Source organism: Nyctereutes procyonoides, unplaced genomic scaffold (assembly GCF_905146905.1).
Source record: "Nyctereutes procyonoides isolate TBG_1078 unplaced genomic scaffold, NYPRO_anot_genome, whole genome shotgun sequence".
Lineage (NCBI taxonomy): Eukaryota > Metazoa > Chordata > Mammalia > Carnivora > Canidae > Nyctereutes > Nyctereutes procyonoides.
The window spans coordinates 26,628,890-26,656,440 of NW_026575043.1; the positions used below are offsets into that span (position 1 = coordinate 26,628,890).

Here is a 27,551-nt window from a genome sequence, read left to right on the forward strand (position 1 = left end):
ACAGACCCTTTCCACTGCAGGTGCACCTTTCAAATTAATCTGTTAATCATTTGGGCTGCAAGGTAGGAGCTCCTTCCCTCGCTTCATTTCTTCTCCCTGTCACCCCGACTCTCATGGCAACAGGCCGTATGCTCTTATCTGAGCTTTTTGAATCCTTCTCTCAGGCGTCTCTGCTTCTCGTCTCATCAGGTTAAGGCATCACGTGCTACCCCAGGCGTCTGGCACCTGCTTCCTAAGCGGAGGCTCGCTCTTCTGCTCTGTCCCCTGGGGTCCACCACAGACGCAGCTCCGAGCCGGACCTGCCGACACTCAACGCAGGACGTCTCCACTGGCTGCAGCCGCGTTTCCTCTCACAGGTGGAAACGGCTCATCTTCGACCGCAGGGAAGGGTGGCAGAAACAGAGGGCTGGGCTCGGAGACCGCCTGGCACTCAGAACTTCTTGTTTAGATCATGTTTTATAGGAACGAGGGGAAAACAAAATTCAGGGAAGCATCAAAAGCTCTGAAGACGTGCGCAGACATTTCTAGGACTAGCAGACACACTGTTTGCAGCATCGTTTATTGTGTGGTCATGGAATCGGCACATTCACAGTTACTGAAGTTCACACCACTGTGATCACCCTGCAGACAGAGCAACCTGAAAGGAAAAACTTCAAAATGCGCAAGAACAATAAATATCAAACGTTCTGATCTAAAATGTATAAATATAAAATATCAGTCATTTCAGGAAACGTCTTAAGAAAATCCCGCAACCTCAGGTCCAGGGACCGGTGTCCGGTGTCAATGGTGCTCGTCTTCAGAACACATCACCTTAGATCCAGCATGGTTATTTTTATGTCTTTTATCAACACATGTTTGCAGACCTAGGGAAGAAAAAGAATTGGTTTTACATCAGAATGTTTAACACGATTCTCTGCAGAAAGGGAATATGAATTTCCTAATTTAAAATGTTCCTAATTTTTGAAAATGTTTCCGATCAGAACAAATAAAATTGTGTTCATTCACTTCCAACAAACACGTACAGAGGTTGCCAAGTAACTGTCATTTTAGGTAGATTCTGACTTTAATGTTTCTCTGATGTTACGGCTGGAGAAGCACCACACGAGCAGTTAGAAAAGATGTAGTCGGGGGTCCCTCTGGGGCTGTAGGAAGCCAGCCCAGACGTGTGGTCGCAGTTTTCACTGAACTGTTACAGAAACATTAATCTGGCCACACGGAACAGAAGGATCCATGGGACAGTCATCTCATTTTCTTTCATTGTTTCCTCCCGGGGTCTGAGGAAACCAGCTCGTGAAGCGTCAGGACGATACATAAATGGAAAGGGGGCTCGTGCAGGACTGACCGGCTGCAGGGATACTGGTGTTGCACGTGCAGTAAAAGGGCAAGAAATCCGGAGTAACTACAAAGACCGATGACCTCTCAGGGTCAGGAAGCTCCGGGCGAAGCAGTGTTTTAGGCCGTAGTGCACCCTCCCCGAATCCGTAAGGACAATAAACAAAGGAAGAGGTGAAAAGTAAGTGTGAACAACAGCCAGCACAGTGTACTCACGCTAAACAGCCTGGGGTCCTTGGTGTGTGGGTGAAAGCCCTTCTTTTTACAAGTGGAGACCTCAAGCATGCCAGCGTTGGTGAGTCTGAAAATGCCAGTGCTGTTTCCGGGTGCAAACAAAAGGGGCAAAGTCAGAGATCGTTGGGCTGCGGGGGGCGGAATCGTAGGCAGGTCCCACGCCCAGCGCAGACCACCATGCGGGGCTGGGTCCGACGACCCTGAGGTCGTGACCTGAGCTGAAAACGCGAGTGGGGCGCTTCACCACCTTAGCCACCTGCGTGCCCTCACAGTGGTCTTTTAGGCCAACTTTACCACAGGAATGCAGATGGGGGGTCCCCGGGGGCTGACACCAGCTGCAGGTACCCACTGGGCCTCGGGGTGGGGGCCGCGGACCCGAACTGTCCCGTGAGGCCGGAGAGGAAGCAGGCCCCATGGGAGGAGACCCCAGGCGGCACCTACGGCTTCTGTTTGTAATCATGCGCACGCCGTTCAAAGCAGCAGCACGTGCGTGAGTGGCGGCGGCTGCCAGACCTGGGCGCAGCCCTCCACACCAACCCCCTGCAGCGGCTCCTTCCCACCCCTCCCAATGGGCGGGCCTGAGGGGCCTGGAGCTCCAGGGGCAGGTGTCCTGCTGGCCTCATGCATGCGGGGCCGCAGCCAAGGTTCCACCCGGAGTTGTCCAACTCCTCGGCACATAATCTGTCCCTAGCAGTCACTGTCTCCAACCCTGTGGACAGGCTCTGGAGGTCACCAGCTAAGGCTGGGACTCTTCTCAACACTGAAATAACCCCGTTTATGCAGCTGGCGATCACGCTCCCAGGAGCACCGGGCATTCTGTGGAAAGGACCTTAAGTGACACCGAGCCTGCAGAGCTGCAGGTGGGGGCGGCGACCCTGCGTCCCCGGCCGAGAGCCCGCGCCCCACCTGCTGGCACCTGCCGTGGGTTGCCCTCGCCTCCCCGGGTGCGGTTGGCACTTACTCCTTGTGCTTCGGTGAGCAGACGACGGCAATCGCCTCGGGCAGCATGAGCTGGTAGGAGCAGTGGGTGTGCAGGTCCACGCTGGACAAGAAGGCAGTCTGCGTGGGATGCGTCTGCCAACAGGAAAGAGGAGGGCCTTATCGGGTCGTCGTCGCGGCCCAGGCCACACCGCCCTGCGAGAAGTCTCCAGGGACCCGCCTGGTCCTTCTTGACTGTCACTCATCAAATCGGACTTTTACAAATGCTTCGCGCCCCCATGGAATGACCACGATCGAGGAGGGGGGCCCTGGCTCGTGCCCGCGTGCTTCCTGCTTACTAGGGACACCAGGTCGCCATGCTAGGAGCCGGGGGAGTGGCCCAGCACCCCGTCTCCCACAGGGGCCCGGTGCCTCGGGGTCAGTCGCCCATCGTGCTCACACAGCCGCTCAGCGGCACAGCTGGGGTCGGAAATCCAGAGCGACTGTCGGCAAACCCACAGCCGCGAGAGGAAGGCCTTTCGCGGGGTTACCACGCCGCACTGCGCACCGTCCGTGGGTCGTCATTCCCTACAAGCAGGAAAGCAGAAGCCTTGGGGCGCCTGGAGACGGTCGGGCTCATCCCCCCAGCAAGTGCAAACTCGGATGATGACAAGGATGGGGTCTGCATTGGGAAGTGTATCTTCCAGCTTTGGGGTCATATGCAGACTTGTGCTTCCGAGACACTGATCGGAGGCTCACACAAGTGTGAAACGCACGTACACCCATCATGATCTTAGAATTCAGTCAGCCCTAATTACTCTTGAAAAAGGAAAGGGTCTGGTTTAATCAGGAAACCCGGGTCCTGGCAAGCAGTGTCTGGGTCCTGTGCCTGTCGCTCGCTGGCTGTGTGACGCTGAGAAGGCCACTTAACCCCGCATGCCCATTTCCTCGGCTGCTCAAGGACAGTAATTATTTCCTCATCAGGTTGCTGCATTAAAATTAAATGTGGTCATCCATGTAAAATCCTCAGGACAGTGCCTAACACAGAAAGGAACCAAAATCGTCTGCTGCATCTGTCACTGTCTTTGCTGCCGTTATTTTAATATTGTCATTTTTATGGAAGCAGGTGGTCGGGGAGAAGGAGGGGGTCTCAAGCAGACTCCCCACTGAGTGCAGTCCCACACAGGGCCCGATCGCACGACTCGAGATCGTGACCTGAGTCAGAACCAAGGGTTTGCGGCTTAACCGGCTGAGCCACTCAACTACAGGGCGTGGAGCCGTAAGACAGCTTCGTGCCTTACGCTTAGTGACAGCCTGCTGGGGGAATGCGAGCTCTTACCACTCACTGGATTTAAGAGATTTAGGAGAACGAAGGGAAGAGGTGTTGATATCTATTTACGGACGATAAGTGTTCTGCGGGGAAGGAGTATCTGGTGCTCTTGGTCTACAAAGACACAGGCCAATTGAGGACCGGGATTATCCCACCTTTTCTAACCCAGAGCATTCGTGAGGCTGTGAGGACGAGGGTCTGCCCGCCTGCTGACCTGTGCAAACCCGCTGTCACCACGTGGAGCCATCTATGCCAGCGGCAGGGGGGGGAAGGGGGGGTACAAACTGCCCAGAGGTCTCCAGAGCTCCAGGCGGCAGCAAGTGACTGTCGGACATACACAGCGCTCAGCGGCCCCGGGGCTCACAGACTGAATGCGCACGGCGCATGCCCGAGCCCCTCCTTTCTGCCAGGAGCAGTCACGTGCACCCCAGAATAACCGCTCCTCCGTGGAGAGCGATGCAGCCGTCACCCCCACGGATATTAGAACCAAGGCATGGCCGTGCCCCGGACGCTGATGGCCGCAGATGCCACTGGCTGTGATGGCAGGCCGGGCTCTGAGCGGGTCACCCCACGTGTTATCTCATTCAACTGTTAGGACACGAGGAAAGTGCTGTGTTCACCTAGGAATCGTGCCACGGAATTCACGGACTCCTCTCCTCTAACACAGGCCGGGGTAAGCTGGTTACCGTGACGGCTGCTCCGTGGACGGTGACGCGGATGCGCGGATCGCTTACCTAACGGGCCCACGTTCCTGTAATGAATTCTGAGCAGAGCTGAGATCTGAACGCGGGTGTTTTCATTCATAAGCCCTTTCGGGGCACCTGGGGGGCTCCATGGCTGAGCGTCTGCCTTCAGCTCAGGGTGTGACCCCGGGGGCCCGAGATCGAGTCCCACATCGGGCTCGCCGTAGGGAGCCTGCTTCTCCCTCTGCCTGGGTCTCTGCCTCTCTCTGGGTTTCTCATGAATGAATAAATCTTTAAAAAAAAATTTATAAGCCCTTTCTCACGCCTACAATGGCCTGGTAGGTGCTGGAACCCAGGATTGCTCCACCGCGGCTGTTTACACAGTGGTACCTTCCTCCCTGGCCCACGGGGGAGAAGCAGAAGGATGCATGGCCCCTATTTGATATATAAAAACATCTGCTTAAAAGAAACTTTTTCTGGGGCACCTGGGAGGCTCCGTGGGGGGAGCGTCTGCCTTCAGCTCAGGTCGCAATCTCAGGTCCTGGGATTGAGTCCCGCATGGGCTCCCTGCCACGTGGGGAGAGTGCTCCTCCCTCTGCCTCTCTTTCTCATGAATAAATTAATAAAATACCATAAAAAATGTTTTGGAAGTTCTCTTAGAACAACGCACTATTGGCCCACGGTAAAGAGAAAGAGAATATCAAAGAGTGTCTCATCAAGTCCGTTAAAAACCTGACGTGGTCCCCGTCAGGCCACATAAAATCATCGAAGGGGGTCACCCAATTTCCAACTGTTTCTCTGTCTCGACACTGGACGGTGAGGGAAAAGAGCGGAGCAGAGCGCTGCCCAATCGGACTTGGCAGCAGACCCGGCCCGACGCCATGGGGACGCTCATGGCACTTGAAACAACCAGAAACAAGAAACGATTCCAAGGAAGCTCCATTTCCTCAAGGAGGAACGCAGCCCCCACCCCCCCACACCCGTGGAAAAGACACCGAACCCCGAGGCCCCACGTACATGGATCCAGCCCAGCGTGAGGAGGCCGTGTTGGTCCTGCACACTGAATAGTTCCTCCACGTTCTCCACGTCGCAGTAGTCTGGCCCCGCGGACTGCTTTGGCACGATCACATGCGTGATGGTGAATTCATTGTGCGTCTGAAAAACAAGTAGCAAAAAGAATAACCAGCATCTGAGAGAGAAAAACGGCAAGACCCCACAGGCTGAGCTGGAAGCAGGGCGTTTCGCGGTGAGACGAGAAACGACTCGCCGCCCGCAGCCCTCCACCGCGGACCCTGAGAATCAGCCTCACGTGTCACAGTGGCTAACCTGCCAGAAGTCTGGGGGCCGTTCTCGGGGGCCCATAACCTATTCTCACGATGGAAAACGTAGACAAGAGTGAGCGTCCCAGGCTGGTCCGCGAGAGGTCAGTCAACAAACAATGTCTTGATATGTTACGTTTGCGGTGGAAAAACTCAGAGATCACAACAAAACAGCAGGTGCATTTGGTGGGGGGATGCTATGGGGAGTCCGTGGTTGTGCTGGGGGCACTCTGCGGTGTGCGGGGGTCGAAGGTCTCGTTCGTATGTGACTGTACGTAACTTCACATCCTTCCCCAAATCTCTTCTGCTCCTGGGTGGACTCACAGGGACTTAGTTCTCCACCATTAAGGTAATGTTTTGGGTTTGCATTTAGAGAAAAAGGAAAGCCCCCACATTACTGCCTTCAGGGGAAGGGGCAGCGGGGGCTCAGGTGGGGGTGCTCATGCAGGGCGGGCTGTTCCCCCCCCCCCGCGCCACCTTCCCTCGGGGCCGGGGCTCTCCTGCAGCAGGGTACATGTCCTGCGGCCTCCACTGCGGCTCTCCCCTCCGCGCTCGTCACCCCGTCCTGGCTGACTTTATGCCTTCGGGTCCGGGTGAACGGCCCATCTCGGGATCGCCCCGACGTCCCAGAGGAGAGCCGCGCCCAGTCCCCAGTGGCCGGGCCACCCCGTCCTCCCATGAGCAGGCCAGCCCCGCCGACAGGAGGCACCCGGCTGTTCCTTCAGAGGCGCCCCCGGGCCACCGCAGGGCCAAAGCCATGGCCACGCAAGGCTACGGCTGCCGACAGCTGCTTCGGGCGCAGCTGTGTGATGGAGGGAGTGGCGCGCAGATGGCGATGCACCATCAAGCCAACCAGGTAGGACCTATGTCTTGAAGGAGCATCCACCGCATGCCACCGGGGAGGTGAACCAGGTGGCGGTAGGGACATGGCAGGTGTGCGGCTGCTGTCACCCCGTCTCCTGGAGGACCAGGGAGGAACGGGAGTGCGGCAGGGAGGACGTGTGCTCAGTGAAACGGTCGGTTAAGCCACGGTTCCCCGGATCAGTGTTTAGGGGGAAAACGTGCCCGGACCCAAGTGACTCCACGAAGGGCACTTTCCACAAGACATGACTCGCTCTCCTTGCAGGTGCAGATCCAATGTGTCTTCCGTCACTTGTCCTTCTATATTCACATTATCTTTCATCACATATTTCAGATAAAATCCTCCGTAACATAAATAGGACCCGTGCTGAGAGGTCAGCTGGCCGAAACTGCAGCCTGAAACTAAGGAAAACAGCCAAACCCTGGTCTTACTCTGCGTGTTTCTGCGAAAGGGAGGCCAGACGACGCCTGCAGAGTTAACGACATGACCGTCCGTCACAGAGACAGCTGCGGCGGGGATGTGGTCTAGGGAATCCGAAGACCTGATGTCCATCATTGTTCTTTATTTTAGAGATTGTATTTACTTATTTTAGAGAGAGAGAGCATGCAAGCGAGCAGGGCGCAGGACAGAGGCAGAGGGAGAGACCCTAAGTAGACTCCCTGCTGGATCCCACGACCTTGACATCATGACCTGAGCTGAAACCAAGACTCGGACGCTCAACGGGCTGCACCGCTCAGGTGCCCTGGGTCCCTCATTTTTCTAGACCGAGACTTAATATGTGGCTCGATGCATTTACTACTGGCTTCTGCATCCCGTGTCCCGGAAGCGTCAGTCCGTTAGCGACGACAGCTGTCAGTGGACTACGTCGGCCATGTCATCATGTGTGCGGCCCTCGGGATGATTCTACCCTGCCGTGCTCGTCACCCGTCAGTGGCGCCCCCACGTGTGTGCTGGGCGGGAGGACAGGAACACAGGCCGTACCAGTTTTCCACAGAGAATTCCACAGGTTTCTATTCCTCTCACTGTATTAGATTCCGCCAGCAGCAGAAATTTGTGGCAAAGGTCTCTCGGTAAAACTACACGCCGCAGGCCTTCAACCACTAAGTCTACGAGAGAGCAAAGGCAGAAAGAGCTAAAGACACGTTCCCGCATCCCGGCCACCAGAGCTGCGTCAGCGCGACCGGGCCAAGAGAAATACAGGGACGTGGCGTCCCGGGCGCTCCCTGTACTTACGCAGCCCGAGAGGCGAGCTCAACGAGGACGGCGGGGCCCGGGCCGTGACCACGCGGGTGGCGCAAGCCGGGCCCACTCTGCCCCCGCGGGGCAGCTGCAGGGGCCACAGACAGCGGCACAGACCTTGGGCCACGGCGGACGTTCCCTGCTCGGCTCCCCTGTGACCCTGCGTCTCCACGGACGCCGGGGTCGGTACTAGGGGCGCTGATCTTAGCAGCGATTAGCGGGAGGGGAACGCATTAAGCGGCTGCCTCTCCTGACTCCTCGGGTGACTGGAAGCAACGCCATCCGGCCGCGTCTCGGGTGGGGCGGCCACTGCTGGGCTCCGGGAAGGGGGGCGAAGCCGGGCCCCGCAGGCCACCTGCCTGCCACAGCCCCCGCGCATGGCAGCCTGGGCACCGGCTTTGCGGGTTTAAGCGAAGGTCTTGCAACCTGCCCAGCACCTTGCCTGCGGGTGTTCACCTCTAATGCTCCCGCGGCTCGGGGTTGAACACAGGCCAGAAACCGAAGGCTTGCAATGCCCCCCGCCCCATCCCCCCGTCTCTGTACCAGACGCTGCAGGCCGCGACCGGAGGGCTGCGCCAAGGGGCAACGACACCGCTGCGCGCTCGGGTCCTGGGAGGGGCCCCCCGGGGACGGTCACTTACTCTGCACGGCGCTCAGGGTGGCAGCGGGTTTCAGGGCCCGGGTCACAGGCGGAGAGTGGCCGGCACAGCTGGCGGCGCGGCTGGGAGTGGGCAGGTCTGCGAAGGCACCGAGCAGGGACTCGTCACGCTGTGCGGAGAAGCAGGACACGGTGCCCCCGTCGATCTGCTCCAGCGGTGCCGGGCCTTCCTGGCTCCGCATCTGGCCCCGAGCTAATTCTTGCTTCTTGAGCTGGTCCTCGAAGAACAGGAACTGCTCCGACTCCAGCTGCTGCTGCCGCATCCGGGCCACCCGCTTCCTTTCGGCCTCGATCAGGCTCTGATGCTCCAGCTGTTTCAGGATTTCAGCCTTATACTTGTTCTGGAAAACGCGGTTGCCGAACAAGAGGTTAGTTTCCAAGGCAACGCCATCAAACTGGGACCAGCCGGTTCCAGGCTGGTGGCGGAGAGGCAGACGCTGCGATGTGCCCGTGGGGATGAGAGTGCCACGGCCAACACCATCCACCTGCTCAGCGCAGCAGGCCCAGGCCGCCCAGATCCCCCGAGCCGTGGCCGCCCAGCCCTCCGCTTCCCGGGGCTCCCAAGGACATCGCGGGGTCCAAACTCCTCCAGGCAGTATCTGGTCAGAGACTAGGAATCTTCAATTAGCTCCTCAGGTGGTTCTGATGAAAACTAGCTTGAGGGGGGCGGGCACCCCCGCACAGCACCTGGCGGCCCCGAGCCACCGCGGTCTGGTCGGAAGGGCCGGGCCCGACTCAGCAGGTGCAGGGGTCCAACAAGCCCTGGGGGACACCTGCCGCCCGGGCTTTGCTCCGTCTCCGGGAGACGCCTCCCGAGGGAGCCCCGGGGATCCTGCTGGCCACTGTGACACACGGGCAGCATTAGGGCTGGCCAGGCCCTTCTGCCTGGGACCCTGCGGGGATGACCTTGCGCTAGCCGGCGTGAAGGGGGACCGGCCCGGGACCTTCTCTCCGCGCAGTCTCCTTGCCTAAGCCTCCGAGATCATCCTCCTCTCTTCACGGGGCAAGTCGACCCAAGTCCTCACCCTCCGCACCCGAGGGACGCCCTCTCTGCCCCGCAACCGAGCCCTACACTCCCAGCTGACTCGCAGCGATGCTCCCGGGCCGTGCTCGCAGTTCATGACACTGAGCCAAGGTGACAGCACGAGTGACAAGTCCAAAGCACACAAGCGCACAATGGAACGAAAAGCAGAGCCACCTACACAACGATGGCAAACACGGGAGGGGCTCAAGCATTAAACTAGAGGTCCTAGAGACGGGCCGATGGCTTCTCCAAGGCCTCTCAACCCGAGACCTCACTGTTGCTGTCCCTCTTTCTGTGGTGATGACCCAGAAGCCACCAGCCATTGGTGCTACGACCACATCGCATACGGTCAGCGGTTATTCCCTCTCAAGGCAACCTTGGCATTTCCAAGGCCAAAATAGTAAGATGCATTGCAAACCACCTCCCGTTCCCCTGCCTCTGCCGCCTCCAGTCACCACCAAAGAGTGGCTGCCCGCCCCACGGTCCCAGCGGCAAGAGTTGGTCAAAGGCTCCATTTAAATTACTGTAGGAAATTTATTTTCTAATGCATCACATGATCAGATATTGCAGGGAAATAAAATTACGCCATGTTTGGTGCAAGCGCTTAACCTGCACATCAACATGAATTTTTTATTGCTCTTACATCACTGTGTCTTTAATTTTTAATTTAAATGCACATGACACAAAACTCACATGAAAATGAAATTCAAAAACTGTTCGCACAGAAAACAGTCACGAAACAAATATACCATTTGAACTTACTTTGCTTTGCAAATATTCTTGGTACTCTAAGTTATATTTCTTTAAAAGGTCCTTTTTCAATTCATCTGTCCTCGGGAATGCAATCTCCTTCAGTTTCTTTTAAAAATATATGTACACACATTGGTTAGCGGGATCCTCGGTACAGTCTCTCAGGTCATCAGCTGAGAAAGAAAAACAGCTGGCACGTGCGTTAGACATTGGGACACGAGTAACCGGAGGTGATGGTGGGAACAGAGCCCGTCTGCCGTGGCTCCGGCACAGGACCCAGGAGGCCAGGGAGAGCGGTGCCCCTTCTCCCCTTCTGTGAGGCCGGCAGGCGGTCCGCACGGCACCCGTCCCCAGGCAGCGGGTCTGTGGCTGCACACTCACGGTGTGCGGTCGGCGGGGCACCAGGAGGGGCAGAGGCGCCCCGAGGGCCGGGCCGCCCAGGCTCAGCCGTGAGGAGGCACGGACGCCCCTGAGGATCCACATACCCCGGGCCGCCTCCCAGGTCCCCTCAATCGACAGGCTTAGGGGAAGGGTGGGGGATCCGGATCCTAAACGCCTTCTCCTAGAAAATTGGATTCATCCAAGCACCACCTTCCTTCTCAGACACGAGGGAACGGAGGGCCACGGAGACTCAAGGTCCCGCGCAGCAGCGACTGCCTGTTACCACCAGGATCCAAGTCCTCTGACTCTGGCCAGGCTCTTCCGCTAACACTTCCTTTCTCTTAATCTTTCGTCACCCGCCGCCCGCCCCCCTTCACTCCACAGGCATGAACCATTGCTTTGGGAGAGCTTTATCCTACGGGCAAAAATAAGAATAAAACTACTGAGAGCAGGAGAGTCGGCTTGGGGGCCTCCGTGGGCTTGAACGAACAAGGGAACTCAGTGGAAATGCTACACGAGGCCTGGCGATGGGTGGCCCTTCAGAAAAGCATCTACCATTTGACAGAATCTGAGCTCCTGCTGGCAGCCCCAGGCTGGACACGCTGGTGAGAGCCCGTCTCCCACTACCTGTAGGCCACGTGTCATTGGGTGCTAAGATTTCGTGCTGTGGCCGGCTTTGCGCCCACTGTCTTACCCCATGTAAGAGCGACCCAAACTAAAGACAGACAGGTGGGAAACATTTTTAAAATATTATTTAAAAGGCTCTAGTCTCAGCTAAAAATACCTGAAGCTCCATCAGTGGCCAATGTGGACGGTGAATACGTAACTTTTCAACTACCATCTTCCTTTTCTTTGAGACCTTTAGGCCACCCCTCAAATACTTAATCCGCCTTCGGCCAGTCCCCCACGAGACCTTCATAACACCCTGCTTTTGGGGGTTCTACGGGACAAGAACTAGAACTTCGGGGCCACCTTAATAATCAACACCGATTTTCAAATGGTTTTTGGGCTCAGGACCGTATGGAAGAGTCCACCCGAGCCACAGTGACTCTCAGACAGATCTGGGGCCTGGGACCACCTTCCTCGCCGCCTCTGGGGAGAACAGCCAGCGATTCCTTCTTCACACCACAAAGCCACTGAGCACATTCTTTATTTTTTCTGTTCTCTCTCCCCCAACACCATCCAGGATTCAATTAGACATCTCATGCTGGCTCCGTTCAGTGATTAAAGGCCCAGGAAGAAATCGAAACATCTTGGCTAATGGAATGAATTTTCTGTGCTCGAACTCCCCAGAGGATGGGAGGAAGGAGAGGAGGAAGAGGAGGGGGAGGGGGAGGAAGAGGACGGGGAGGGGGAGGAGGAGGAAGGGGAGGGGGAGGAGGAGGAAGAGGAGGGGGAGGAGGAGGAGGAGATCAATAAGGGAGCCTCGTACAGCATTCGATCCCCCGGGGGAGCATCAACCCCACCTACCTTCATAATATCCTGCTTCTCGGGGACCGAACATTGCTGGTAATCTCTATGGCTGGGAAGCTTTTCCACGAACAAGCTACACAAAGAGAACACATCCTCAGCATTATGCGGGGTGAAAAGCTCCATGATGGGCGCCTCGGGGGGCTCAGCGGTGGGGGGGTCTGCCTTCAGCCCAGGGTGTGACCCCGGGGTCCTGAGATCGAGTCTCACGTTGGGCTCCTGCATGGAGCCTGCCTCTCCGTCTGCCTGGGTCTCTGCCTATCTCTCATGAATAAATAAATAACATCTTAAAAAAAAAGAAAAGAGCTCAATGATAGTTTAATTTTTTTGTTTTTAGGGTTTTTTTTTTTTTTTTTAGACTTCATTTATTTTAAGAGGGGGGCTGCTCATGAGCAAGGGGAAGGGCCGGGGAGTGGGGAGGGAGAGAAGCAGACTCACAACCCTGAGGTCACGATCTGCGCCTAAATCAAGAGTCCGACACTCAAGTGACTGAGCCACCAGGCATCCCATCCGTGACGGTTTCTAACAGAACAACAGTCCTTTTCAAAAAAAATATCCTTGACTCGTTACTATTTCACCTACATTCGTTCCATCAGCCTTTCCACCAAGGGCCGGGGTGGGTGTGATCTTGGTGTCACAGGGGGGCAAGCTCAGCGGATGAAGCGCTATGAGGGTCAGGATGCTCCCCATGCCCTGGCCCTTGTCAGGTCCTGGGCACCCCCTGATGCCCCCCAGAGCATCCCGCACACGTGTGCTGCTGGCAACCCAGAGGATTTGTAGAAATGTCAAGAGTCGGGAAGACCAAGATCATCTGTCCTCACCACTGAAAAAGACTTGGACCCCTGACGAAGCAGGAGCGGCCTGGGGTCTGGGTCGGATCCTTAACTGGAAGCCCGCTAAGGGACTCGATGGCCAGAGTCCCTAGTGGATTATGAGGTGCTAATTAGGAGCCCACTACTTTTCATCACCTTTTCGAGGAACAAAGGACAGCAGAGGTAAAGGGAAATCCTTAGAGCAAACCACATGGATCACATCCCCGTGAAATGAAGATTTGCATCCCCAGGTGCAGGGATTCTGGGGTTTGGTCCTTACTGAGCAGCCCTAACCCGTAGAAGAGCGTCCAGCCCACAATCTGCGCTCAGTAGACATCTGTTCAGGGCCTGAGGAGTCCTTCCTCGATGGATCACGATGGGCCGCGGACGCCATCTCTGCTCAACTAATGGGGATGCCTCTGTCGCCGGTGTCCTCTTGCTTAGATCCCCCGGGAACATGTGCAAAAATGCCAGCAGAAGGGAACCAGACCCGGGCAATCAGTCACTTAGGGCTCAGAAACTCAGTTTCTTGGGAAATCGTCAGGGATGCCCAACTGTTTCCCATTTCAAACAACCTGTGGGCTCCCTAGAAGCCAGAGGTTGCCCAGGCAGGCGAGCGCTGCCAACCATCCCCCTCTGTGTGTTCTCAGGCGAAGTGAGGCAGAGACCTAGGCAGATGGGAAGCAGGCTCCCTGGGGGGGCCTGACGTGGGACTCAATCCTGGGACCCGGGGGTCATGGCTGGAGCTCAAGTCCCCCCCCTCCCCTGAGCCCCCCGGGCACACCCTGGGCCCGAGGCAGACGCTCCGCCCCTGAGCCCCCGGGTGCCCCTAAATAAATCTTTAAAAACCCACTGACTGGGATCCCTGGGTGGCGCAGCAGTTTGGCGCCTGCCTTTGGCCCAGGGTGCGATCCTGGAGACCGGGATCGAATCCCACATTGGGCTCCCGGTGCATGGAGCCTGCTTCTCCCTCTGTCTGTGTCTCTGCCTCTCTCTCTCTCCCTGTGACTATCATAAATAAATTAAAAAATAAAAAATAAAAACCCACTGACTTAGAGTGCAGCTGAGCGCTGCTCCCTGCCCGGAATCGCCCCGTGGTGGGACGCGGCCCGGCGCCAGCCCTACGAGCGCGGGTACAGGATCCGTGGCGGCCTGGGCGTCGTGGCCACATCTGGATAAGCTCCTGCCCACGACGCTCCCGCTCCCACGCGCAGAGCAGCGCGCCACACGCTTCCCCGGGAGGACGCCAAGGGCAGGGCCCTGGAAGCCACTTCTCTGGCCGAGCGAGGGGACGGCGGTCCCTGAGCCCAGGGAGGCCGCGGGGCCCTGCACACAGTACCCGGCAGCATAAACCCCGCCACTCAGTGCGTCTGGAGGTCACGGCCGTGGGGTCGGGCTCGGGGTCGTCCCGCACGTCCCCGGCCCCAGCAAGACGCCTGCCCCCCACACGGCCCTGGGCGAGGCTTCTCAGGCCAGACTTACGTTATGAATTTATTGTACAGGACAAAGGCGTTTTCCAGGTTCCCCTCCTCCAGGTACACAGACGCCATCCTCTCCATCTCCACCCCGGACCGGAAGTAGCGGCGCGGGGCGATGTCCTCCGTGATGGCGATGTTGCTGCCGAGCTTGCTCAGGGCGCGGACGCGCTCCTCTGGGCTCAGCGACACGTCCGTGTGGTCGGGCAGGGCCGCCAGCCTCCTCTGCAAGGCAAGGCCAGAGGCCCTGAGCCCCAGCAGGCGTCGTGGCACGGCGACCCCACACCTCTCGGGACGCGCCTGCTGAGCCCAGGGACGCACAGGGCAGGACCCCGAGGGGAGGCGCGGCCATGCAACCCAGGGAGCCAGCAGCGTCCCCAGGTGGCACAGGTGCTGCGGTGTGTCCCCCTGGGGCGTGGGCGTGGCCACACATGTCCTCACAGGTGAGCCCCCCCCCCGGCCGGGAGAAGAGGGCGGGGGGGGGGCAGGGTTGTCGCCTGCGTGGGGCCGGGGGCACCTCCAAGCCGCGGTCTCCTTCAGGGTCTCCAGGGATGGGCGTCCCTTGCACAGCAGGCACCCTGGGGACCCCTGCGGCCTCGGCCACTGAGCCCCCCTGCTCAGTCCTAGAGCAGCCTTTCTGGGCAGAGGGCCACCTCCTCTTCCTTTTTTGTTTGTTTTGCTTTTTAAAGATTTTATCTATTTACTTAACAGAGAGCGAGGGACGAAGGGCACGAGCAGGGCGGGAGCCAAGGAGAAGCCGGGTCCCCCCCCAAGCGGGGGGCCCGAGGCAGGACTCGATCCCAGGACCCCGGGGTCACGCCCTGAGCCCAGGGCAGACCCCGAGCCGCCCGGCCGCCCCCCACCGATTTCTTTTTAACATAAAAAGGCTCTGCAAGCGCCCGAGTGCTCACAGCCCACGACGGGCACAGTGCACCAGGCCCTGGCCGGGGACAACGCACGGGATCGCCCGCAGAACCAGTGACGCGAGGTCACGCGCTTGTGTTTTGTGCATGAAAATAGCACCTGCACACGTCCGGGGAGAACACAACGTGCACCCCGGGGTACCCGCTCAGCGCAGAGGCCAGCCTCCGGGAAGGCTGAGGCCCAACAGCTTTCTGTCTCCTGCTGCTGATGGCCACCTGGTGGGCACCTCAGGCTCGTGGGCTGCGCGGCAAGGCCTGAGCCCTGTGGGGGGCGGGCGGCCATGCACCACCCTCAGGCCAGGGACCGGCTGCACTCACCCACGGGGCGGCACAGGGGCCGGGGGACACCCCCCAGCCTGTCGTGAGCCGGCCCTGCACCTGGGCGGCGACCCCCTAGCGACAGAACCAGAGACCCAACAGCTGCTTCTCTCGGTGGCCCCTGTGGTGGCGGGGAGGGACCCCTGCGGAGGCGTGCCCAGGATCCCTGCCGGTCCCCACCCCAGGCGGCCCCAGCACCCCGCTGCCTCCCCTGAAGGCGTCCTGCGACCCCTCGCGGCCACGGGGCAACCTGGAGCCTCCAGGGCTCCATCACTGACAGCAAGGGCGCCCCCGGATCCCCACTCCGGCACCTGGAAGCAACTGAGGCCCGGGGCGGGGTGGGTGCTGTCCGCAGCACCCACAGCAGCTCCTCCTCCGGCGCCACCCCAGCTCGGGGCACACTTCCGAGTAGCCAATCTGCCGCACCCCCACAGGCTTTGGCCCGGGCAGGTGTGCAGCTGTGGGCGCTGGGGGGCTGCACGCGGCCTGGGCCACCACCTGCCCCTCGTGGTTCGACCGACCGCAGGGCCCCAGTGACGTCAGAAAATGATCGGAAATTTAAAAAAAAACTCTAACTCTGGAAGTAATAAGCACGTTTTCCAAAGGGGGTTTCCAGGTTTGCTAACTTTTCACTACTGCACGGCCTGCCGGGACGGTGGTTATTTGTGCACAGCGTCCACCCAGCCCTGCTCCCTAGGACCGTCCCTCGCAGCACAGGCGCTGAGCATGGAGGGACACACGGAGACGTGCAAGGCGGGCAGAACCGGGTTCCCTTTCTCCCTGAAAGTAAAAGTAAGATTTCCGTTTCCTGCACTGACTGGTCCTAGCTTCCCAGACTCAGAAGTGATTTCAGAAGGAAACTGGGAAAGAGCCTAGTGTCTCCGTCGGATCTCGAGGAAAACACAAAATCTCCCGGGGAGAGGCCTTCATGCTCCCTTCACGGTGGCCTGCCGTGAACATTTGATGTCCCTACGAGACACCCTAGAAACCCGCCGGCCGCCGGAGGATGTGCCCTCCCTGCGGGTGGGGGGCCCCGTGGCCCTACAGCCCCTGGCCACGGGGTGGGAGCGCGACAGGGGCGTGATGGGGCTCGGCTGCCAGCGTCTGGGGCAACCGAGCATCCTGGAGGACGCCATGGGCCGGGGCCTGTTTGCGGTCCCTGATCCCGCCGGCCATCGAGGGGGTGACGGTCAGGCCCGCGTGTGTCCATCGGGCCCCATTGGGCTGAGGGCGTCCCACATACTGCTCGGCTGTGCTGTGTGCAGAACTGGGCCACCTCCCCGCACGGCCCTGCACGTCCCTGAGCCCCGGCCTGGCGCCCTCGGGCTCCTGCTCCTTGTACGGCCAGTGTGCGGGCATGATGGGCGTAAAGGGAAGCACGACACACGAGTGTGCACACGGTCCTGCTGCGCCCCGGAGCCCTCGGCCGCGGGGTCAGAGGCCGGCCGCACAGCCTGCGCTGCAGGCGCCCACGGCCAGGACGGACGGCACCCGAGGGTAGCCCAGTCCACTGCAGGCTCGCGCTCTTGTGGATCAAAATGAGTTATTTTCACCTGGGCTAAGCCGGCTTAGGAGCCACTTGGCAGAGGACCATGTGCAGGGTGGACCCCGTGCCACCACCGCCTCGGTTCGCACCTGCCGATTGGTCACTGGGGCTTTAGGCCCCACGGGGGCCGCAGCGGGCGCCGCCACGTACCAGGGAGGCCACGGTGAACGGCTGGTCCATGTCGTCAGCCGCAGAGGACCCACTCGCGCTGCGTCCCGGTCACTTCATCTGCGCAGAGACAAGCAGAGCCACAGTTACTTTCTGAGCATCTGACAGCAGAACACAAACCGCAGGGATTGTGCGCCCTGAGTGCTCGGTCATGGGGGCCTCGCGCCAAGGACGGAGCCCAGGACGGAGCCGAGGCCGGAGCACAGGACCGAGCCGAGGATGGAGCCCGGGACGGAGCCGAGGATGGAGCCCGGGACGGAGCGCAGGATGGAGCCTGGGACGGAGTCAGGATGGAGCCGGGACGGAGCCGAGGATGGAGCCTGGGACAGAGCCGCAGGCGGCCATGGACCCTCTTCCTGGACCTTCAGGAGTGGCCAGGGGACATGCGGCCTGCTGGCACGCTGCTGAGCTCCTGCACTCAGGACGTGGCTCCAAGGGACAAAGGCTGGGCCCTGGGGGCCGGGAGCCTGGAGCCAGCAGGTGGAGCCCTGCCTCTGGGTCCCCAGGGTGCGGCACCTTCCCTCTGAGTGTGGACAAGAGGCGGCCAACTTGTCACCAAGGGACCTCGCCCGCATGTTGGTGCGGCGCTCCAGATGAGGGGTCGTGTGGATATAGGAGGATGTCTAACCAGTGCACCGACTCCAGCCACAGAGAACTCGGGGCGGGCCTGGCCCAATCAGGTGAAAGCTCTGGGGGCCCAGCAGCTCCCCTGCCGGCCCTACAGACTCAGCTGTGGACATAGCTCAGCTGCAGGATCACGGATGCGTCCCCCTGCCCCCCAGGAGTTGGAACAGCCCCGATGAGCCCCTACACTTGTCCCCCAGGTGAACGCCAAGTGGAGGACCCAGCTATAAACCCGCAGGTAGTAAGTGCAGGTGACGGTGGCAGGAATGACTCAGGGCCTCCCGAGAACTCAAGCGGATCAGCAGACAGAGTGGGGTGCCCAGGAAAGTCCCTTGCACACCTGAGGTGACGAGAGTCTCAGCTGTTGTTGGAACCGTTATGGGGGCCCCTGGGGGCTCCACGGGTGAGGAGAGGGGGGAGGGGGTGGGGGAAAGGGGGAGAGGGGGGAGGGTTAGAGAAGGGGAGACGGGGAGAGGGGAAGACGGGGGGGGGGGGGGGAGATGGGGGGAAGGTGGGAGGAGGGAGAGGAGGGGAGGGGGGAGCAGGAGCAGGCAGACAGGGGCGCCTGTCAGGAGGCTGCGGCCAAGCAAGAAGAGAAAGGCAGCGTCCCGGCCGTGCAGATGCCCCCCCCGCTCGAGGCCGGGTCCATCAGGGCAGCAGGATCCCTGTCCTGCCCTTCCCAGGACCAGCAAGCAGGGCCCCCGCAGGCCCCCTTGCCCGGTGCTCTGCTGGGCCACCTGCACGATGGGCGCTGGGTGCAGGGGAGGACAAGGAGGAGCCGGGGAGGACGGAGAAGATCAGGGTCGATGAGGAGGGTGGGGAGGATGGGGAGGGCGGGGAGGATGTGGAGGGCAGGGAGGACCCCTGGGGCGAGGGGCAGTGCCGCCACCACCTGCAGTCACACCTCAGCTCCTCTGGAAGTGCAGGCTCCAGGCTCGGGCAGAGGTAGGGCAACACAGCCTTCAAGGCCCCGCCTGCCCCGCGGTCGCGGCCGCCCCATCCACCTGCCCGTCCGTCCACCTGCCGTGGGTACCTGCCGCGCTCTTCCAGGCTCACGGTCTGCACGGACACAGGGTGCCCCTTGTGGCAGCTCCAACTCTGGCAAGCGTTCCACAGGAGCGCCCAGGGCCACCTGAAGCCGCCCCTACCTCCCCGCACCCCGGGGGGCACCTGGCTGTGACCTCACGGCACCCAGCGCCGCCCCAACCCTGAGCCAGCGCCGCAGCTCCCGAGGGGCTTCCTCTGCTGCTACCCCGGCCCCTCCCCGCGTGGCCGCCGATACCCAGCTCGCTCCTGCCTACACCGCCTTCTAAGGGGGGGGGGGCTGGGTTGTTGGTTGAGCTGTGAGCACCACCCGCAGAGGGGAGCCAGGCAGGAGCCGCGGGAAGCCCTGAGCACCCCCAGCCGGGCCCAGGGCGACAGCACAGGTGGGTCCCACTGCGGGGACGGGGCAGGTCCGCCTCCCAGCCGACACCTCACATTCCCCAGGGTCACAGCCCAAGAGCATGATTCCTCTTGAATTGGAGCCTGGGGTCCCAAAGGGAGGTCCAAGTGTCACTCATGGCCCTGGAGGACAGGGTGGCAGCGGCTCTAGACGCCACCCTGGGGTGAAAAGGGAGCGTCAGGGGTGCCTGGGGGGGCTCCGGGGTGCAGTGTCCACCTCAGGCCTAGGCCGTGTCCCCGGGTCCCGGGATCAAGTCCCACATCGGGCTCCCACCTGGGCTCCAAGGCCTGAGCCGGTCGGGCCCACGGAGCCCAGAGGTGCAGGGTCCCAGCACCGGGGCTCCCACCTGGGCTCCAGGCACAAACTGCAGGACCGCAGCCTCTCCCCCTGCACAGGGCCGGAGAAGGGCAGGCAAGGAAAAAGGACGCTGTGTAACCCAGAGCCCGATGCTCGACATCAGCGACGGGCCACAGCACCACCCGCGTGCCCTGGTGAGGAAGCCGGGGCCCAGAACAGGTGAGCAACCCGAGCAAGTGGCGAGGCGGGGACTCCAAAGTAGGGGCAGAGGATCCCTGGCGTTGGCTCAAGCAGCATTTGATAGTTGATGCTGAAATCAGGGCAAGGCCGGTCTTGGTGCTTGGATAAGAATGACAGGATGCGGACGTGACATGTCACGCCTTCGATGATCTGGAGCACGAACGCACAGGGAGGTGGCTGGTGGTGTGGGGGGCCGGGCGGCTGGGGAGAAACGTCACGTATTGGCTGGATGCTTTAAGGGTCATTGGAATATTCAGGTTTTCTGCTTTCTCCTGGAGCCCATTTTAGTTAGCTCAAGTTTTCTAATTGTGTCCCATTTTATCTGTTTTTCAAATGCAGATAATCAGAGCTCTCTTCAGACGTTCTCAATTATTCACGGGTCCCGGGGCGCCTGCATGGCTCAGCCGGTGAGGCGTCAAACCCTTGGTTTCAGCTCAGGTCGTGATCCCAGGGTCATGGGCTCAATGAGGCTCATGCTGGGGGGAGCCTGCTTGAGATGCTCTCTCTGTGTGCCCTGTCCTCCCCACTCACCCACTCGCTCTCAAATAAATATATTTTTAAATAAGTAAATAGTGGGTCTGTAGTTATGCCTCCCTATTCATTCCTAATGCTATTTATGGGTTTTCCTCTTTCTTCCTGGGTTAACATTGTCAGAAATTTAGCTACTTTGCTAAAGTTTTTCTTTTTTCTTTTCTTTTCTTTTTTTTTTTTTTGGAAAATGTTTTTCAAAGAATCAACTTTGGTTGGTTCATCCTGCAACCTTATTTTTATTAACTTCTGTCCTTATTTTTATTATTTCATTACTCTCACCATATTTAGAATTAAGATACCAGTTCATTTTTAGCTACTTTTTTTTTTTTTTTTTTAAGATTCTGTTTACTTGAGAGACAGTGTGAGTGGGAGTAGGATGGAGAAGCAGCCGCCCCGCTGAGCAGGGAGCCTGATGTGGGGCTCGATCCCGGGACCCTGAGATCATGACCTGAGCCGAAGGCAGATGCTTAATCAACTGAGTGAGACCCTTAATCCTCACTTCTTGAGGATTGTTCCTTGTTGTCTATGTTCTATGATTTGCCAGTAAATGTACTTAAGCAGAGAAAAGGAAGAAATGACATTTCAGTTCAGCATAACAGCTATCTGATCCACAATCTTCTCTCTGCCAAAAAGATAAAAGGGCGTTCATTCCCTTCACTTATATTTTATGCAGAATGACTGGCTGGCTGTGGACTGACCACCTGTGCTCATCCCATCAAGAGCCCCCCTCAGTGCTCAAAGGGCATTTCATGTGCTCACAAATGTGCTAATTTAGGATTCCATATTTTTTTTTCCTTAATGAGACGGTATGATTGATACGCATCATAAAACACTTAAGAGAATGAATTTGAGCTCTCGGGGAGAAATTCACATTTGTGCACAATTATTTTGTCATCTTAAATCCACATGAGCATTATTCTGCTAGAGAGGTACTAAAATTTCCTGGAAATGATGCCTTCTAAAAATAAGCCACCTCCCCCCAAAAAAAGAAAAGAAAAGAAGCCACCCGTAAGCCACTCAGCTTTAATGTATATTTTAACATACTTCTCTTTTTTGCTGCAATAAGCTTGTAACAAAATACCATCCAGGAGTTATCTAATTCCACGAGGCACAGTGAGTCAGAATAAATTTTTAAAATAACATCATCTTCTTGCCTGCCAGTTGCCTGAAGCTCAGAGATGCAAGGTCAGTGCTCGGGCATTATTAATCAATTTGATTTCATTTTCATGAATTTCCTGAGGACGGGCCATGACCAAGATGCCCTGAGCCCGGCATGACTACTCAAAAGCAAAAGTTCTCCTTTTGGAGAAATGGAGGAGCACGTCTCCGATGCTCCCTGACCACAGGAACCGCAGCCGTTCCATGCGTCCCCCGCACGGCAGCTCTCGCGGTTTTGGTTTTGCACGAGAAAACCTCATCGAGGCAGGAGGTCAATGCAAAATAGGCCCTGTCCTTCCTCAGCCCGGCCTGGCCGCCCCTCTGACAGTGCTCAGGGAGCCCCGCATGCACACGGCCTCAGCTGCCGGGGCTGGGCTGCTGCTGGGCCTGTGTGCTCAGCTCTCACCCTCTCCGGTCTCCTGGCCCGCGGCCAAAACCCCTGCTCTGACGTGGGGCTGCCTCTGAGTGTGGTTCCTCGACCACCTCCACCACAACTCCTTGGTAGAGCAGGAAAGTGGTTGTCACAAGAAAACAGACTTCTGGATCCCATCAGTCTGAACTTCTGGGAAGAGCACGGCGCAGGCCTCTATTCTCATCAGGCCGCCCAGCAGTTCTGGACGCACACCCAGACCCGAGGCTCACGACATTGGCCACACTGCTCCAAGGCAGTTACGAGCAACCTCCTGAAAGCCTGGCCTGGATCAGCTGCGTGTTTTCTGCCGTGGGACAAGCTCCTGCCGTGGGCTCTGCGAAGCAGAGGTGTCTGTCCCCTGACACCCGTCGTCACCCTGCATCTCAACTCTCCGTTTCCTGCCTTTCCTGCTAACACACCTTTATTCCTTCCCCGGGACACGTCTTGTCATGACTCGGACTGATGCTCCATCTGAGCCTCAGCACCGTGTCTTCAAATCTCTTCCATCCGCTTCCACCGGGACACCCAACTGTGATCTCGCACCTGGGATGCCCCAAGGCTAACTACATCTTTCCTGCAAATACCGCTGGCTCCCAGTAAATCCAGTCGTCAGTTTATGTGTACGACGTTATTTATGAACCAATGGCCTCTGCTAGGCGCTAGCGACACAACAGTGACCAGAGAGACAGATCCTAACGGATCTTCGTACACAAACATTCTGCGAGGGGCAGGGTGAGGCAGAGATGCGTGGTAACTGCTACTAAGACAAAATACAGGAAACAGAGACAGCTATGCATTCTTTTTCTGGAAAAAAAAAAAACACAAAGCAAACCTTCAGAAACAAGCGTGTCCTCCTCAGTGCACAGGGAGGCAGCTTTTGCCCCATCACTGGTGACGTCAACTTTGATCTCTTGTTTAAATCACGGCTGCCAGGCCCCTTCCTTGTAAAGATTCTATATTTTTCCTTTGTGAGTTACTTCAGGAACCTGCAAATACACCTTGGCCCCTAATTTTAGCATCGAAAGATGATTGTTGCCTGAACAATGATTACCGTGCGTCTGAAAATGGTGCATTTTCTATTTCCATCCTCCGTCCGACGTTTCTTAGTTTAGGTGGCATTTTGGGTTGAAGGATGTTTAAGTTTTGTACAAAATGTTTACATTTCAGCCTGTAAGATGGTTCCATCTTTTCTTTATGGTATCTGAGTTTTTTCATCATTTTTATAAAAAGTCTTCAAACTCACTAATGCCAAAAATATTTCTTAATGTGTCCACCAATCTCTTCTTCCAGTAGTTTTGTGGTTGGGTGTATATTTTTTAAGATGTCATTTATTTATCTGACAGAGCACACAAGCAGAGGGAGCTGCAGGCAGAGGCAGAGGGAGAAGCAGACTTCCCGCTGAGCTGGGAGCCCGACACGGGGCTCGAACCCAGGACCGCAAGAGCATGACCGGAGCCGAAGGCAGAAGCTTCACCGACGGAGCCCCCAGGCGCCCGTGGTTGGATAGTTTTGAATCTGTGTGGAATTCACGTTTCTGTGAGGAGTTTAGACAGGGCTACAGTTTCCCTTTGCACCAGGCGAAGCCTCAATTACCCTGAGCTTCTTATGTAACTCACAACTCTGCGACACGAAGCCTGGAGGGGGACACACAGCTACTGGGGGGAGTGCAGGAGAGCCCCAAACCTTGGAAGCTGAGCGGACCTCCCAGGGTTCCGGAGCAAAAGCAGGCAGCAGAACCGCCGGCGCTGACGCTGGCACGGAGAGTCACCACATCAGGGTGGCACTTGCGACTTGCGCCAAGGTCCCCTCCTCCTGAACGGCGCCAACCGCTTGTCGATCACACAAAACCTGGTGAGCCCTGGAGACAGCTCCGTGTGCCCGCCGCCCAGTCCACACCCGCCTGCCGCTGCGCACGCACTCGCACACTCATGAAGAAACTTCAGGCCACACGGGTGGAGGGCGTTCCATAAAGCCAATGGTTACTGCTCTTCACAAGTGTCCAGATGATGGAAGACAGGGAGGGACTGTTTCAGATTCAAAGACACCACTGTGGGCCCCTGGGAGGCTGGCGGGGAGGGGAGCGGCTGCCTTCAGCCCAGGCCGTGACCCCAGGGCCCGGGATCGAGTCCCGCATCGGGCTCCCCGTAGGTAGTGTGCAGGCCCAGCCCGTGGGGGGCCAGGGCCGGGCAGCCGTCTGCCCACAGCCCACCCTACCCTTGGTGGCCTGGCACTCAGGTCTGCGGGTTCTTCATCTGTAGGGGATGCCCACCACGTGCATCGCTCTAGGGGCCACAGTGACAGCACCGACAGCACCCAGCGGCGCCGGGAACCCCGAGACGCCCTTCCCTGTGCGCCCACCAAGCCCTGCCCCGAGGCTGGGGACACACAATGGGACACCCAGCCAAGAAACGAAGAGGCCCGGGCTCGGAGGCACCCACGAGCTGCCCAAGGACACACGGCCATCGGCGGCAGGAGGGACTCGAGCTTCTATGCGCTCGGCGGCCCGTGAGGTGGCGCGCGTGACGGTTTTGCGCAGCGTCCGGCTCTGCCACACGTCCAAGGGCTACCCTTTCTTCCTAGGCCTCTGCCAGGTGTCTGCAAGCCGGCTGGGGGACAGCAATGGCGAGTTCCTGCCGGGCACCGAGGCAGGTCCGGGTGGTTCCCTCCCCAGTGTCGCCAGGATGCCTGGCACGCCTGTCACTCTGTGACGCGACGTCCCACCGCCCTCCCTCCCCTCCATCCTCCACCTGCCAGACCGTCCCTTGCAAGGCCACCATCGTCCCCTGCAAGGCCACCATCAGCCCACACCTCTCAAGGAACCTCCCGGCAATGGGCCGCCTCACCTCCCGAAACCCCCTCCCGGGCCACGCAGGGCCCTCGGGGCAGGGGGCAAACAGGCAGCCCGCCCGGAGGTGGGCTGCAGCGACTGTGGGCCCAGCAGGTGCTCACCAGCCACGGCTGCGCCAAGAGCGGCGCCTACATTACCTCCAAACCGTGATGAGCGATGTTTTATTTGACATATTTACTTCGCACACAGCCCAGCAGAAGAATATTTTAGACGCTTCAGGATCTCACCTGATTTTTTTTGCTCAGAACGAAACAAGCTTGAGTGAAAGACACACGGGGAAGGACGTCAGAGAAAATGCACATTCTTGATGCGCACTAGAAGGCTAACATCCGGGGACATTTCAGGCAGCGTTCTGACCTTTGACCCTGAAACTAGATCATGAGCCACAGGGCAAACGCCTAGGGACTGGGGACGGAAACTGACGTTGTTAAAAAAAAAAAAAAAAAGAAGAAGAAGAAGAAGAAGAAAAGAAAAAAAAAGGTTTAACAGCCTTAATAGTTGAGCTCAGATACCGCACCCACTTCCATGAGTACCTTAAATGGCTAAGTAGAGTGGCGCGGGGCGGGGGCTCCGGGGTCTGGGGTGGGGCATCTGCCTTGGGCCCAGGGTGTGACCCTGGGGTCCTGGGATTGAGTCCCGCATCGGGCTCCCCGCAGGGAGCCTTCTTCTCCCTCTGCCTGGGTCCCTGCCTCTCTCTCTGTGTCTCTCATGAATAAATAAATAACATCTTTGGAAAAAAAAAAGCCTGGAGCAAACCAAGGCGGATATGAATCACTGCACTTACACCGAGGCGCTGCTGTTGATAACCGTAAGCCACCAAGTAACCCGCGGTCGGATCTAAGGTCCCTAGAGCAACCGCATGCACGGACAAACAACACGGACTTCATTTAAAATTTTTGAAATCCAGACACCACGTGCTGGGAGGACTTAGCAGTCTGCCAGACGCTTACCTGGCTCCCCACTCGGCGCGGGGGTGCACGACTGTACTGGAAGTTCACCTGACCCGCCTGTGAACGCAAACGGCGTCCGGTGTGGCTGCATCCAGATCATTCCCGAGCTGGATGTTCTGATGTTCTGGCTCAGCTCCGGGCTTCTGAATGTTGCTCGTGTGTCCTGCTGCCCGGCCGTGTGCGGGTGGCTGAAACGGGCACGGCGACAGGTGCCCACGCGGTGCCGACCGCTGCCTTTGTCCCGGCAGGGTCCTGATGTGCCTGGGGCCCATGAGATTGTCCTGGGTGGGTCGGGCTCCGGTTGGAGGAAGTTGGAGGAAGTGACGGGTACCTTGTAGCACGTTGGGGCGAGGAAGGAGCCACACTGGAGGGTGGTCAAGCTGAACCGGGACGGTGCACACTTCAGAGTCCCCAGCACTGGCCGGGCAGCTGTGACCCTCTAGCCCCAGGGACCTCACGCTGACTCCAATACTCTGGAGAATGACACTGACTCATTTGTCATCGTCCCCACCCCGTACTTGCAAATCCCGCACAGGCTGGATTAAAGAGCGCTGGTGTCACACAGAGTCATGAAGCCAGAGGATGAAGATGTGTCTTGCTGGTGAATGTACCTTCGTGGGGGGTGGGGGAATCCCCGGGGGCCTCTCACACTCCTCCTCCCCCTCCTCTTGTGAGCAAGATCTACTAGGCTTTTCTTTTTTTTTTTTTCTTTCCCCCTGTCAAGTCAACCAGACTTCCTGGATCTTGGCCGTCAAGCAGGCCTGGGAAGTGTCCCTACGGGGCTGTGACCAAGCCCTGCTTAGCCAAGTCCCATGCACGGAAAGTAAAAAGAGTAAAAAGGGGCAGCTGTTGTAACAACGTCTATCTATGCCAGTCGTGTCAGCAGCGCCCCAGGACCTGCCACCGACCTGCCGCCGGCCCGGGAGCGGGGAGCCTCTTCCTCCGAGGCCCTGACGCAGGGACACGGACCCTGGGGGGGCGCCGGGGGAGCGAGGGGCCCGGAACGGGCGGCCCCGGAGGCCCGGGCGGCCCGCGGGAGCAGGAGGCGGCATCCAGGGGGCTCCGCGCAGGCCTGCCCTGGTGACCTTGGGGCTGACCCCGGGCCCAGCGCGGTGGCCCCCCCCGCCCCCGCCCCCCGACCTGGGTCTGCGCCCCGCGGGGGGGGCTGCGCTGCCGACCTCGGCCCGGTCCCAGGAGCCCCCCCCCCCCCCCCCCCCGCTCGCTCCGCTCGTTTCCCGGGTGGTTGGCTGCTCACCCCCAGCCCTGGCCTCTCCGGCTCCGCCTCGGCCGCGTGGATGGCGCCGGGGCCTCCGGGGGACACAGAGCGACGCCCGCCCGCGGGGGCCCCACCGGGTCGGGGAGGCTGCGCCCTGGGTCGGGGCCGGGGAGCCCCCCCACCCCCCGCGGAGCGTCGGCCTGACCCGGTCACCGCGCGCCCCGGCCCGGGAGGGGCCCCGCAGCCCCGCCCCCCCCAGGGGTCCCCCCCGGGTCCCCGCGACCCCCCGCCCCGCTCCCGCGCGCTCACCGCCCGCCGGCTCCTCCCCGCGGCGGCGCTGCCCCTGGGGCGCCCGCATCCGGGCCGTGCAGCCTGCGCCCGGCCTCCTG

At 59.0% G+C, this 27,551-nt stretch overlaps 1 protein-coding gene across 7 annotated transcripts; it reads right to left on the reverse strand.

Moving 5' to 3' along the window:
- Positions 1 to 540: 540 nt before the first annotated feature.
- On the reverse strand, positions 541 to 27,551 carry STAMBPL1 (STAM binding protein like 1). Of its 7 annotated transcripts, XR_008664138.1 has the most exons (12): positions 25,947 to 27,092; positions 17,425 to 17,502; positions 14,495 to 14,712; positions 12,201 to 12,276; positions 10,362 to 10,457; positions 8,559 to 8,916; positions 7,660 to 7,784; positions 5,515 to 5,652; positions 2,528 to 2,640; positions 1,549 to 1,648; positions 754 to 863; positions 541 to 650 (listed from the first exon to the last, which is right to left on the reverse strand). XR_008664138.1 is itself a non-coding variant. In XM_055323071.1 (11 exons), the coding sequence occupies exons 2-11, from the start codon at positions 17,452 to 17,454 to the stop codon at positions 807 to 809; spliced, it is 1,311 nt and encodes a 436-aa protein (XP_055179046.1). In that variant the 5' UTR covers positions 17,455 to 17,502; positions 27,472 to 27,551; the 3' UTR covers positions 541 to 806. The 7 variants fall into 7 exon arrangements, 5 of the variants coding, with proteins under 5 accessions (XP_055179046.1, XP_055179047.1, XP_055179045.1 ...); XM_055323071.1 differs by lacking the exon at positions 25,947 to 27,092 and adding an exon at positions 27,472 to 27,551 and having other exon boundaries at positions 541 to 863; XM_055323072.1 differs by lacking the exon at positions 25,947 to 27,092 and adding an exon at positions 27,202 to 27,364 and having other exon boundaries at positions 541 to 863.

What these genes read in the sequence shown, in the direction of transcription:
- STAMBPL1 (XM_055323071.1), bottom strand. Translation starts at nt 17,454, where the DNA reads ATGGACCAGCCGTTCACCGTGGCCTCCCTG. An exon ending in AGAAGCAGGATATTATGAAG is followed by an intron (nt 10,458 to 12,200) that starts GTAGGTGGGGTT and finishes TATTTTTAAAAG; the next exon opens with AAACTGAAGGAGATTGCATT. An exon ending in TGCTCACCGAAGCACAAGGA is followed by an intron (nt 1,649 to 2,527) that starts GTAAGTGCCAAC and finishes ACCCGGAAACAG; the next exon opens with CACTGGCATTTTCAGACTCA.